We start from the raw sequence: 13,834 nt of genomic DNA, 5'->3' as shown, positions 1-13,834 counted from the left end.
TTCTCTGGGGAGCATGGTAAAACACACATTCTTTATTCCCACACAGAGAGATTGAGAATTAGTGGATCAACAGTGGGGGCCAGGAATCTGCCTTCTTAACCAACTTCTTAAGTGATTCTGACACAGTGATCCAAGACCACATCTGTAGAAGCACCAAATGCCAAATTAAGAGATAACAGTTCCTTCATTGCCTCACACCCTGCTCATGTGAACTAAAATATCTCATAGACAGTAAGTTTAAATTATCGGCATCAGCAAAAAAGATCATGGACACAGCAAGCGCAAAAGAGGAGATCCCCCCCTATAAAGTCATGCCTGATTTTTTTTTTTTTTTGGTGCATTATCAAAATAAAATACATCTTCAAATTTTCATTTGTCAGATTCAAATCACCATCTTCACTTCTTGTGAAAAACTTTATTTTAGGTAAACCTGAGATAAGACTGGGTTACTCATTTTCTTTCCAGTTTTAGGGAGTTTTTCCCCCTAAGTTTTGCTCAGTTATCTAATGTTTGTTTTAAAAGTTAGATGAAAAATAAAGTGCTTTTTACAAAGCAGCTCAACTTGTACAAAATTTAAATGTGTGGAGTTTATATAAAAGATATTAGGTAGGGAATGTATTTTACAAAGAATTCTTTTCATTACAAAAGATCTGGATTTCTTGAAGACATCTTCTAAGATCAAATCTGTTTGAAGCTTTACTTACAAACATTTGACCTAGATTCAGTGTGCCTGGCAAAGACTTTCTTATAAGCAAGCCACACCTTCAAAGTATCTGAGTTCCACATGCAACCAACACCTGGGGGTGCAGAGGAGGGATATGCAGTGAGCATACATGCTGAGCTTGTTTGGAATTAAAAGTTCCTCACAGCTGGGCATGGTGGTGCACACCTATAATCACAGCAGCTCAGGAGGCTGAGGCAGGAGGATCTTGAGTCCAAATACAGACTCAGCAAAAGCGAGGCACTAAGTAACTCAGTGAGACCCTGTCTGTCAATAAAGTACAAAATAGGGCTGGGGATATGGCTCAGTGGTCAATCAATGTGGCCCTGATTTTAATCCCCAGTAACCCCCCCAACCAAAAAAAGAAAAAAGTTCTTCCCAAAACTTTTGTGCCCAATGGAATATCATTGATTGTTCCCTCTTTTGTTGCGTTAGGAAAGAGCCCTGCTGAGGGCTGAGGGTCATACAAAAGCCTAAAAAGATTCAGGTCTTATAAAACTAACAAAAAGATGATCTGTGCTGTGTAGGTTCATAAAGACCCAAGCCAAAGTCCCCAACAAGCACCCCCATCCCCAGAGCCCTGGGGAGTGATAGGAGGGAGAACCAATGTCCCCTTTCTAGCAACTCAACTCATTTTGTCATCTCTGTCGAGATGGAGTAAGTGCTCAGTTGCCTGGGAAGGACATATTGGAACTGACAGCCTCACTATTGTGTATACAATATGTCATGGCTGACAGGTGAAGAATTAGGACTTCATGAAATGCAATGGATACAGCTGTCCACCAGAGCTGGGGGAAGCCTTGTTCCTGGCCTCTTGGAAAACGCTCCTTCCTGGTCCCCCTCTGCCCCTTCTCTGCAACCCCTCAGAGCCAGGGTTTAAAGAGCCATTTCCCCCCATTACTCCTGATCCTTTGTTGTGCTTTCCTTTTGTCCCTCCTGCCCTTTGATTGCTGAGCTCTCCCAGCAGGGCAAATTGCAGCTGAAATGGGAGGAACAATGGGATCCAGCAGTGGTCCAGGGCTGCACTGGGGACCAGCAAGCTTAACCACATTACTCTCAGCTGGCCTGCCCTGGGTGTAAGTGAGCTGGCCCTACCTTTCAACTGCCTGGGTGAAATCCACCCTCCTGGCAGTCACATGACCTCCCCCACCCGCAGCAGGCTTAATTGGAAAGTGAAACAATTGACAGGAGATGGGGGAAGTAACCATGAAAATGGCTTTGAAGGGGAGCTCCTGAAGCCTTTAGTCCTTAAGTATTTGGAAAGGATTTTGTTGTTCCACACCTAATGCATTCTAGTGCTCCAATTTCATTGATCTATAAAATGAAAGATCAGTGATGAATTGTGTTTTGTGGGCAACTATGTATTTTGCCATTGGAATCGACAACTCATTTATTCTTTTATTTATTTATTAATTCAACAAACATTCGTAGAAAACTCTCTGAGTACTTGGTTTTATAATAGTTCCTGGGAATCAAAAGATAAATAAGACAGTCTCCGACGTACTTAGAGTCTGGGAGAAGGAGACAGATAAGTACACAAATAAAGGCCATGTGGAATTATAAGGACTGTGGTGGATGTCTTCATGGGAGGGCAAAAGAAATTAGGTTGGAAGTGGTGACTGTGTTCTCAGACAATATGTTGCAATATGTAGGCCACTAATTTCACTGTTAATAAGTGAAATATTTATAGTGAAATGTATATTCCCTCATTCATTCAATAAATGTCCTTTAATTTATTTATTTTAATTAGGTATGTATGACAGCAGAACGCATTTTTATTCTACACAATTTCAGCATAACTTTTCATTTCTCTGAATGTGCATGATGTAGCGTCACACCATAAGTGCAGTCATACATGTACCTAGGATAATAATGTCCATCACATTCTACCATCTTTCATGCCCCCATCTCTTCTCCCCTCCTCCCTCGCCCTTACCCAATCAAAGTGTCTCCATTTTTCCATGCCCCTCTCATTATGGATTAGCAGCCACTTATTTGAGAGAACATTCAGCCTTTGGTTTTTTGGAATTGGCTTACTTCATTCCAGCTCCATCCATTTACCTAAAAATGCCATAATTTTATTCTCTTTTAATGCTGAGTAATATTCCATTGTGTATATATACCAAAGTTTTTTTATCCATTCATCTATTGAAGTGTATCTTTCACAGTTTAGCTATTGTGAATTGAGCTGCTATAAACATTGATGTGGCTATGTTACTATAGTACGCTGAATTTAAGTCCTTTGGTTATAGACTGAGGAATAGGAAAGCTGCGTAAAATGGTGGTTCCATTCCAAGTTTTCTAAGAAATCTCCATACTGCTTTCCAGAGTGGTCGCACCAATTTGCAGTCCCACCAGCAACGTATGAGTGTGTCTTTTCCCCCACATCCTCGCCAACATTTATTGTTGTTTATAGCTGCTATTCTGACTATCATGAGATGAAATCTTAGAGTAGTTTTGATTTACATTTCTCTAATTACTAGAGATGTTGAACATTTTTTCATATATTTGTTGATCAATTGTATATCTTCTTCTGAGAAGTGTCTGTTCATCTCCTTAGCCCATTTATTAATTGGGTTGTGGCTTTTTTGTTGTTGTTGCTTTGTTTTTTTTATGTTCAGTTTTTTGAGTTCTTCATGTGTCCTGGAGATTAGTTCTCTATCTGATGTGCATGAGGCCAAAATTTGCTCCCAGAATGTAAGCTCTCTCTTCATCTTGTTTATTGTTTCTCTTGCTGAAAAGAAGCTTTTTAGTTTGAATGCAACCCATTTATTAATTCTTGATTTTATTTCTTGTACTTTAGGGGTCTTGTTAAGGAAGTTGGGGCCTAATCCGACTGTGTCTTCTATACTGTACCACTGTCTATATGTATATTTTGGTGCCAATACCATGGTGGTTTTGTTACTATAACTTTGTAGAATAGATTAAGTTCTGGAATTGTGATGCCTCCTGCTTCGCTATTCTTGCAAAGGATTGCTTTGGATATTCTGGGTCTCTTATTTTTCCAAACAAATTTCATGATTGATTTTTCTATTTCTATAAGGATTGACATTGGGATTTTAACTGAATTGCATTGAATGTGTATAATGCTTTGGATAGTATAACCATTTTGACAATATTAAGTTTGCCTATCCAAGAGCGTGGGAGATCTTTCCATCTTCTAAGGTCTTATTCCCAAGTATTTTTTTTTTTTTTTTTGAGGTTATAGTGAACGGAGAAGTTTTTCTAATTTCTCTTTCAGAGGATTCATCACTGATGTATAGAAATGCATTTGATATATGGGTATTGATTTTATATCCTGATACTTTGCTGAATTCATTTATTAATACAAGAAGTTTTCTGGTGGAGTTTTTTGGATCCTCTGAGTATAGCATCATGTCATCAGCAAACAGTGATAGTTTGAGTTCTTCTTTTCCTATCCATATCCCTTTAATTTCTTTCATCTGTCTAATTGCTCTGGCTAGAGTTTCAAGGACTGTGTTGAATAGAAGTGGTGAAAGAGGGCATCCCTGACTTGTTCTAGTTTTTAGAGGGAATGCTTCCAATTTTTTGCCATTTAGAATGACGTTGGCCTTAGGTTAGCATAGGTAGCTTTTACAATGTTGAAGTATGTTCCTACTATCCCTAGTTTTCTTAGTGTTTTGGACATGAAAGGGTGCTATATTTTGTCAAATCTTTCTCTGCATCACTTGATATATTATTCTTATCTTTAAGCCTATTGATAGGATGAAATATATTTCTTGATTTTCATATGTTGAACCAACCTTGCATCCCTGGAATATCCCAAGACCTCTGTTTGGTACCTCGGTGACAATGTTACAAGCTGGAAGAGGAGGCAGGGATTTAATTCAGTTGGCACACAATGATACATAAAATTAACACTATGATGAGCACAACAAAGACAAAATACTTGGCTTCAGGAAAACTTTAACAAGGAATTTCTGTAAGAAAAAGGGCTTCTCTGGGATTGAGCTGAGACCAGAACATGAAGAGAATATGAAACAGGAACTCTGTGAGGTGCCATCAACCAGGAGATGGACCAAGGGGAAAAGCAGTGGGAGTCAGGGACCAAGATTCCATTCCTCACTTCATCATGAAGCCCGTCTTCAGCGTCTAGAGCTAGAGAAGTGGAGGGGCCAGAGCCGTAGGAAAGGGGGCACCACAAGTGCTGTTTTGCCCAGTTGCAAAACATTACACACCTTTTGTTTCACTGTAATTTTTAATCCTCCCCATCCAACCCTCAGAAATGCCTCAGTATGAGGGATACCTACTTCATCATCCTAAGGAGTAGGAAATGCCATCTGGAAGCCCCCCTCCAGGGCTGTGGGCCTGTGAGTGAGCGAGCACACAGTGCCAGCTAAAGCCCATTGCACGAAGGGTAAATTAGCAAAGCCTGATTCATAAAAGATAAGTAAGTAGCATTTGATATTTTATGCCGTAAATAGGGTCTCTATATTTTTCCAGAAATTGGAATAGCAGCCTAGGTTCACAGCAGTGATACCTAGTAAAAACTCTCAAGTGGCAGGATTAATCTTCTATATTTTAATGATGGTAGTGTTTCTACTGTAAATTGCAAGGTGGAGGAAAAAATATACAAAATTCTCTTTCTTAATTCTCTTCTGGGCATTTATAGACTTAACTTGGGGAGACTATCTCATACTTTCAAAATATAGTGCAGTGAGATAAATATAAACAGGGCATCACAAAATTAAGGTACAAAAAAAGACCTTTGGGAACCTAAGAGTTAGTGTGAAGGAAATCCTAGTTGCTTTAGGACATTGAATTTTACCCTTACTTCTTTCTTCTGTGTTTTGGTCCTTAATTGAAACTATGAGATGTGTTCTCTAACAAATCCTAAGTTCTGTAACATCATTGACACATACAGATAGAATGATTGATAGATAGATAGAGAAGCAGGCAGATACATAAATAAACAGATATCCTGATAGATATGACAGGTTTAAATTTTCTAAATATATACACCAATCATCATACACTTCTCAGTGGAGATACTATCCAAACTTTTCTTCAGTTTACTTATATTTTCCATTCTGTAACGAGTCTTAGTCTAATGCATCCAGTAAGCTTACTACTCCATGGACATATTGGGCTCAGATAACCTAAAGAACACTTCTTTGTAGCAGTAGCGTGCCTGGGAAACTAAGAGCCTGTCTATACTAAAAGTAGCTTTAACATCTCAAAATGCTGCATTCACTTTCCTTTCCCTTTGTGATTTTATACATCCTGATCATTCTGTGCCTGGAGTCTCAAGGCCTGCCATTCCAATCTGAGGAGGGGGTCCCAGGGGGAATGCTGGAGACATTCAGTCAGCTTTGGTGCAGGGAAAACACAGCTGCCAACATTCAAAGGAGTGATCTGGAGTGACAATGATTATTTTCCTGGTACATCTGTCCAGGAAACTCAAGGTAACTTATGAGACTTTCCAAGAGTTTCTGCAAAGAGCAACAAATGCCTAATGACTGCCTGTGGATCCCTTAGCACGTAAACTCCCAATCACAGCAACAAGCGTAGAGTTCAGGAAGATTTGAAGGCTCAGGACAGTTCTTCCATGTTTCTTTTCTTCTTCCATTTATTCTCCAAACCTTGACCCTTACTTAGTTCCTTGTGCTGTTTTTACTTCTTGGAGTGGTATCTTATGAGCTCCTTCTTATTTGGTTGAGTATAGAGAGGTAGAACTTTAAGGTAAAGTACCAGAAATGAACCAGAGAGAGGGAAGCTAGGAAAGCCATGCATGAGAGGAGAAGCAGGAGCTGGACTAAGAGGCAGCCTGTGTTGTTTGTCAAAAGAACCTTGCAAGCGAGGAAAGTTCAGACTCTTGCCCTGGCTCCGCCACTGTGGGAAGGACTCTCAGTTCTTAAAGTTTCAGCTTCCTCATTGTAAAGTACTGTGACCAGAGCAGACACTATAGTTCCCTCCCTCCTCTCTCTGTTTTTATTCTCAGATTGCATTAAACCAAGGTTCCCTTCTATTTAGAGGGGAAAGGTAGCCAATAAAGTATTCTTATTAATGTTCGACAATAGTGCAATATATCTTTACCACTACAGTTGAAAAAACCTCTGTAAAACATTCTGGAATTAAAGACGGCTGCTAATGTGGTCATTTGTTTCCAACTTTCAAATAATTAAGCCTTTTGACATTATTATTATTGGGGGGTGGGTACCAGGAGTTGAACCCAGGAGTGCTTGGCCACCAAGCCACATGTCCACCCCTATTTATATTTTGAAACAGGGTCTCTCTAAGTTGCTTAGGGTCTTGCTAAGTTTCTGAGGCTGATCTTGAACTTGCAGTCTTTCTGCCTCAGCCTACCAAGTCTTACAGGCATGCGCTGCCACCCCTGGCCTGATATTAACTTTTAAGTAGTCCTAACATGCTCATCTTTGTTTCTCTTTTTCTCTCTCCAATTTTCCCTCCCTCAGGCTTACGAGAGGCCCCAGAAGCACTCAAGTCTCCATTATGACCCAGGCCTCCCGCAGGACTTTACCGGTGACACCTTAAAACCAAAGCACCAGCAAAAAAGCAGCAGCCAGAACCACATGGACTGGTCCACCAACTCTGACAGTGGACCCGCCACTCAGAATTGCTTCATCAGTCCAGACTCTGGCAGAGAAACTGCAAGCACCAGCAAGATCTCAGCTCTTGAACCCGTGGCTTCCTTTGCCAAGGCCCAGGGTAAGAAAGGCAGCGCAGCGAGCACGTGGAGTCAGTTGTCCAACAACAGCAAAGATCTGCTCTTGGGAGGTGTGGTTCCATCTCCAAGCAGCCACAGCTCGCCGACTCCTCCTAGCAGCTCTGCCGAGTGCACTGGGCTCCAGTCCTTGGGGGATCAAGATGGAGGAGGTACAAAGGAGCCCCCAGAACCACCTACAATAGGCAGCAAGAAAAAGTCCAGTAAAAAAGATGTGATAAGTCAAACCATACCAAACCCAGACCTGGATTGGGTCAAGAGTGCCCAGAAAGTATTTGAGAACACAGAAGGGAAAAGGGAGGGCTACTCTGCAGAGAATGGCCAAGAGGCATCACCAGCCAGGCAGAACGTGGGCTCCATCAGTAATCCTGAAAATGACTCCAGTCATGTCCGGATTACTATCCCTATCAAGGCACCCTCTCTAGATCCAACCAGCCATAAGAGGAAAAAGAGACAGTCCATTAAAGCAGTGGTAGAAAAGATCATCCCAGAGAAAACACTGGCTTCTGGAATTGCTATGAGTAGTGAAGTGGTTAACAGGATACTTTCCAACTCAGAGGGAAATAAGAAAGACCCCCGTGTCCCAAAGTTGAGTAAACTGATAGAGAATGAGTCCCCCTCAGTTGGCCTCGAAACTGGTGGAAATACTGAGAAAATTGTCCCAGGAGTTATGTCTAAGCAGCGGAAACCACCCATGATCATGGCGCCCCCAATGTGCACCGATCACTCTCCATCAAGAAAGTTGCCAGATATCCAGCATCCAAAATTTGCTGCAAAACGGAGGTGGACCTGCAGCAAGCCAAAACCCACCAGCATGCTGCGAGAGGCAGTCATGGCCACCTCTGATAAACTGATGGTAGAACCCCCCTCTGCTTATCCCATCACCCCGTCCAGCCCTCTGTACACCAACACGGACAGTCTGACTGTGATTACTCCAGTCAAAAAGAAGCGGGGTCGACCAAAGAAGCAGCCTTTGCTCACGGTGGAGACGATTCACGAGGGCACTTCCACCAGCCCCGTCAGTCCCATCAGCAGAGAGTTTCCTGGCACCAAGAAAAGAAAGAGACGACGCAATTTAGCTAAGTTGGCCCAGCTAGTCCCGGGAGAGGACAAACCCATGAGTGAGATGAAGTTTCACAAAAAGGTTGGAAAGCTCGGTGTGTTGGATAAGAAGACCATCAAAACTATCAACAAGATGAAGACGCTCAAGAGGAAGAACATCTTGAACCAGATCTTGTCCTGTTCCAGCAGCATGGCTCTGAAGGCCAAAGCTCCCCCGGAGACCAGCCCTGGGGCAGCAGCAATCGAAAGCAAACTGGGCAAGCAGATTAATGTCAGCAAGAGGGGAACCATCTACATCGGCAAGAAGAGGGGCAGAAAGCCAAGGACGGAGCTGCCGCCCCCATCCGAAGAACCCAAAACAGCCATCAAACACCCCAGGCCTGTTTCTAGCCAGCCGGACGTTCCAGCCGTGCCTTCCAACTTTCAGTCACTCGTGGCATCTTCACCAGCAGCTATGCACCCACTTTCAACCCAGTTAGGTGGGTCCAATGGCAACCTGAGCCCCGCCAGCACTGAAACCAGTTTTTCAGAGTTGAAAACTATGCCAAATCTCCAACCCATCAGTGCTCTTCCAACCAAAACCCAAAAGGGAATCCACAGTGGAACCTGGAAGCTGTCCCCACCCAGGCTGATGGCCAACTCCCCTTCGCACCTCTGTGAGATCGGCTCACTGAAGGAAATAACGCTGTCCCCCGTGAGTGAGTCCCACAGCGAGGAGACGATCCCAAGCGACAGTGGCATCGGGACAGACAACAACAGCACGTCTGACCAAGCCGAGAAGAGTTCAGAATCCCGACGGAGGTACTCTTTTGATTTCTGCTCCCTGGATAACCCGGAGGCCATCCCGTCCGACACCAGCACAAAGAACCGGCATGGCCACCGGCAGAAGCATCTCATCGTGGACACCTTCCTGGCCCACGAAAGCCTCAAGAAGCCAAAGCACAAGAGGAAACGGAAAAGCCTGCAAAACCGTGACGATCTCCAGTTTCTGGCTGAGCTGGAAGAGCTCATCACCAAATTCCAAGTGTTCAGGATCTCCCACCGGAGTTACACCTTTTACCACGAGAATCCATACCCCAGCATTTTTCGGATTAATTTTGATCACTATTACCCGGTGCCATATATCCAATATGACCCGTTGCTCTATCTTCGTAGGACTTCAGACTTGAAGTCAAAGAAGAAGCGTGGTAGGCCTGCAAAAACCAATGACACCATGACAAAGGTGCCTTTTTTACAAGGGTTCAGCTACCCTATTCCCAGTGGAAGTTACTATGCACCCTATGGATTGCCTTACACATCAATGCCTATGATGAACCTTGGTTACTACGGTCAGTACCCAGCTCCGCTGTACCTATCGCACACTCTGGGAGCAGCCTCCCCGTTCATAAGGCCAACAGTGCCACCACCTCAGTTCCACACAAGCTCCCACGTAAAGATGTCTGGGGCAGCTAAGCATAAAGCAAAGCATGGAGTACACCTGCAGGGACCCGTTGGCATGGGCCTCGGTGACATCCAGCCATCCCTGAACCCTCCCAAGGTGGGCGGCGCCACTCTGTCCAGCGGTCGGCTCCACAAGAGGAAACACAAACACAAGCATAAGCACAAGGAAGACCGGCTCCTAGGGACCCACGACAACCTGAGCGGTCTCTTCACAGGCAAAGCCACAGGCTTCTCCAGCCACCTCCTGAGTGAGCGGCTGACCAGCGCAGACAAAGAGCTCCCACTGGTGAGTGAGAAGAGCAAGCATAAGGAGAAACAGAAGCATCAGCACAGCGAAGCCGGCCACAAAGCCTCCAAGAACAGCTTTGAGGTGGACACCCTGTCTAACCTGTCGCTTTCTGATGCCCAGCATTGGACGCAGGCCAAGGACAAAAGCGACTTGAGCATCGAGTCTGTGGACTCGTGCGCTAAAAGGTACTCTGGCAGCAGCGGGGATGGCAGCAGCACAAGATCAGAGAGCCTGGACGTGTTCAGTGACATGACCCCTTCGAATGACAAGTGGGACAGTGACATGAGTGGGAGTAAAAGGAGGAGCTTTGAAGGCTTTGGGACATACAGGGAAAAGGACATCCAGGCCTTCAAGATGAACCGCAAGGAGAGAAGTTCCTATGACTCCTCCATGTCTCCAGGTAAGGCCAAATTTCTCTTCAGCCTGGTACTCCCTAGGTGTTAATTGCTGGGCTTGGACACCATCTTTGGCATGTTGGGTTCACCAGTTTGCAAAGAGGTGGGAACTAAATGACAATGAGTGTCCTCACACAGTTGAGCTTATGCATTTCAAGCACCGTTTACTTGGTTTTCACTGTCTTTCCTCTGTCCTGGAGCCATTGCCTGGGAAACTGTGGACCCTGAGACCACCCTCACTAGCTGCCTGAGCTACAGACATACCTATTGCATTTATGCTTTGCATTAAAGGTGCTGTTTTTAGCTTCTTAGGTCCTGATCTGATGGCTAGTTTGGGAGGCTAATTATATAAAGCCTCCAAGACTCATCAGATATACCAACAAGATCCGAAGAATACCGAGGCTGGATGGAAATGAACGTCTTAGTTTTGTGGCATGCTATCTCTATAAGTCACACGTCCGAGGTGTGACATCTCCTGCAAAGTCAATGGAAGTTGCCACTAGTGCATCCTGAAGTCTAACTGATCAGGGAGTTTCAGCCTCAGGCCATATTGTCTTTTCTTGATCCATGGGCATTCACAAAACTGCCCTCAGCAGACCCCCAGAATGATGCTTTGCTACATGCAGACACTTGCCATTTTCCTGCACTAAGGGAAAGGGGTCTGGCTGAAAGGTGCTTTCTGCCTTGACCACCCCCCAACACAACCTTACCACTGAATTGGGATTTTGTTCATTGACCTCAAACTGGAGTTTCGTTGCTGCTAGAAAGACTCCATTCTTGTCAGTTGCAGGCAGGGTTTCTTTGCTAACCTCTCCACTGACACAGTTCCTTCCCTGCCAGAGAGCTTCATACGTTGGCAAAAGTATTTCAGCATCCCTGTCCATATATTACATACATGATAAGACTCTTATAGAATAACAGAGAGATATTTACTAGGAATACAGTAGAAATTTCTTTCCTATGGGTTGCAGAAGCTAAAAGAATATTTTATGTTTCTTTTGCCCCAAATAGTATAAAACCATCTGGCTAAAGCCTGGTTTTAAAGAACTAATCATCCCTGATTAAGGTTTAGATACAGTGTCTCACCTCTGTGTCTGATGCATCCCCTCACTCATTCTTTCTCTTCCCTGGGGAGTCCATAATTACTGAAGGTGAGAGCAGTCTATTTATGAGGAATGAAAGATATTTTCTAGGCCAGCAGATTTCAGGAAGAAATATGATTATGAGTTAGAAACCACTTAAATATTGCCCCAAATTGCTGCTAACTTGTGAGTTCTTGTGATGGTAGATGTTCTCCTTGGTTAATGAAGAGACCAATTAGCAGTCATGCCTTCTGCATTGGCTGAAGGTGATAAATGGCCCACCCTTTGTGCATGCCCAAAGGTGGATCTGGTTCTGCCATTTCTCATCCACAGACATTGCTGAAAGGGCTTGGTTTTGTGCAGAACCCAGATTAAGCCCACCTGAGCAGGGGGCACTAGGTTAAGTTTGCGCATGAGAGATACTGTTGATCCCTTTCAGTATGATGATTCACAGGATGTAAGCTAATCAGGGACAGAGAATGTTCTTATATTTGTATATTCTGGGAATTATTTAGCTAGAAAATAATGGTGATCGGTCATTGCTAAGAATCTACAGGCAAGAATTCCAACTTTATAGACCCACAAAGCAAACCTCAGAGGACAAACCCAGCTGTTTTTGCACATTAAGTTTCTCAGCAGTCTTTCTAGAGTTTTCCCATGACCAGACAATTTTGCTGGATGCTGGTTGACTTCAAAAGTTCTCCAGCTGGGGTTCATCTCATCACATCACTGAGAGTATCTCCAAGGGAACCCGTATTCTAATTGTACTGCTTCCCTTGTGTTGGCTCGTGCCTTATTCAGAATTCTCCCTACCTCCTCTCCTGTTGTCTCATTTGATCTTCGGCCAGCCATAAGACGGAAAGAAATAGGCACCAGGACAATGTCATGAAAGAAAGCTGGATTCTAAAAAATGGATAGTTAGCCCAGTTCTATTATGAACTCCCTGTGTGGCCTAAGGCATGGTATTCCATTTCCTTGGAGTACTCTCTTAGCATGTGTATGTAACTCAAGGGATACAAATAGATCTCTCTGTATGGTGCATTTTAGTCCTTGAAGCCTTTTCACATACCTATCTTCCTCACAATTTTCCTGTGCTCCTTACAAATACAGGTTCAGTATCCCATATCCACAATGCTTAGGACCAGAAGTGTTTTCTATTTGCGGTTTGGTTTTGTTTTTTGGAGATGTTAGTCAGTAAATAATGAGATATCCTGAGGGTGAGGCCCAAGTCTAAACATGAAAATCATTTCTGTTTTCTATCCCCTTATACACATAGCCTAATGGTAATTTCACATGGTATTTATAATAATTTTGCACAGAACACAAAGCCTATTCGTGGTATGGAATTTTCATGTATTTTGGAAAATCACTTCAGAGTTTTGGATTTTGGAGCCTTTCACAGTCTAGATGTTCAGATTATGGATGCTCAACTTGTACTTTTATTACATTGTTGCATATCAAGACTTAGGTCCAAATAGATAAAGTCGCCTTACCAGGTTCATAAAGCTGTACGCATTGATTCTAAGCAAGTCCAGGGCTTTACCCTGTGCCTTGAAGTTCAACCACATGTCACCCAGTTGGTTAAGAACAAGTCTAGAACACAGGTCCTGGTACCCAGCCTAGTGCTCCTCTGTGTCACAATTGCAGAATCCCATTCATCTTCTGATAATATGACTTAACCAAAGGGGCTGGCACAACATCATAGGATACTTGCAAAATGGAGGAAGTAAGGAAACGAGGCATGCTTTTATTCAGTCCTCAGCCAAGGAAGAAAGAATCCTTATGTCCTAACCCTTTCTAAATACCAGCCTAGAAACATCTCCAGACTGGGCTTTCAACCTCTCTGATGAAATCTAGTTCTCTGAGTTACCTTTACCATGTCTTTGAGCCAATCTTTGTGTTAGATCATTCACTTTTCTGCAACATCTTAATGAATCATAATTGTTGGTTGCTTGCATGTCTGTATAACTTATGTCTAATGGCCCTGCTCATCTTGTCGACCATCTTATTGGGTCAGACCAGATTCCCTACCATTCCCTTCTTTCTAAGCCTTGGCCTCTTCATTCCTATACCCCAAATGTCTCCTCTATTTCTGACATCCCAAAGCATCAGGGGAAAATGTCTTTAGCAGCACTTGGA

The 13,834-nt window shown here is 43.5% G+C and overlaps 1 protein-coding gene across 1 annotated transcript in view; it reads left to right on the top strand.

Moving 5' to 3' along the window:
- The window catches only part of Setbp1 (SET binding protein 1), a 349,315-nt gene that overhangs the window by 241,364 nt on the left and 94,117 nt on the right, over positions 1-13,834 (top strand). The window contains exon 4 of the mRNA XM_076836772.2: positions 7,159-10,618. Coding sequence (XP_076692887.2) covers positions 7,159-10,618 — 3,460 coding nt within the window. The remainder of the gene's footprint in view (positions 1-7,158; positions 10,619-13,834) is intronic.

The sequence above is a fragment of the Callospermophilus lateralis genome, chromosome 17 (genome assembly GCF_048772815.1).
Source record: "Callospermophilus lateralis isolate mCalLat2 chromosome 17, mCalLat2.hap1, whole genome shotgun sequence".
In the NCBI taxonomy this organism is placed as follows: domain Eukaryota; kingdom Metazoa; phylum Chordata; class Mammalia; order Rodentia; family Sciuridae; genus Callospermophilus; species Callospermophilus lateralis.
The sequence above is the reverse complement of the archived record's forward strand: the minus strand, read 5'-3'. Positions and strand labels throughout refer to the sequence as shown.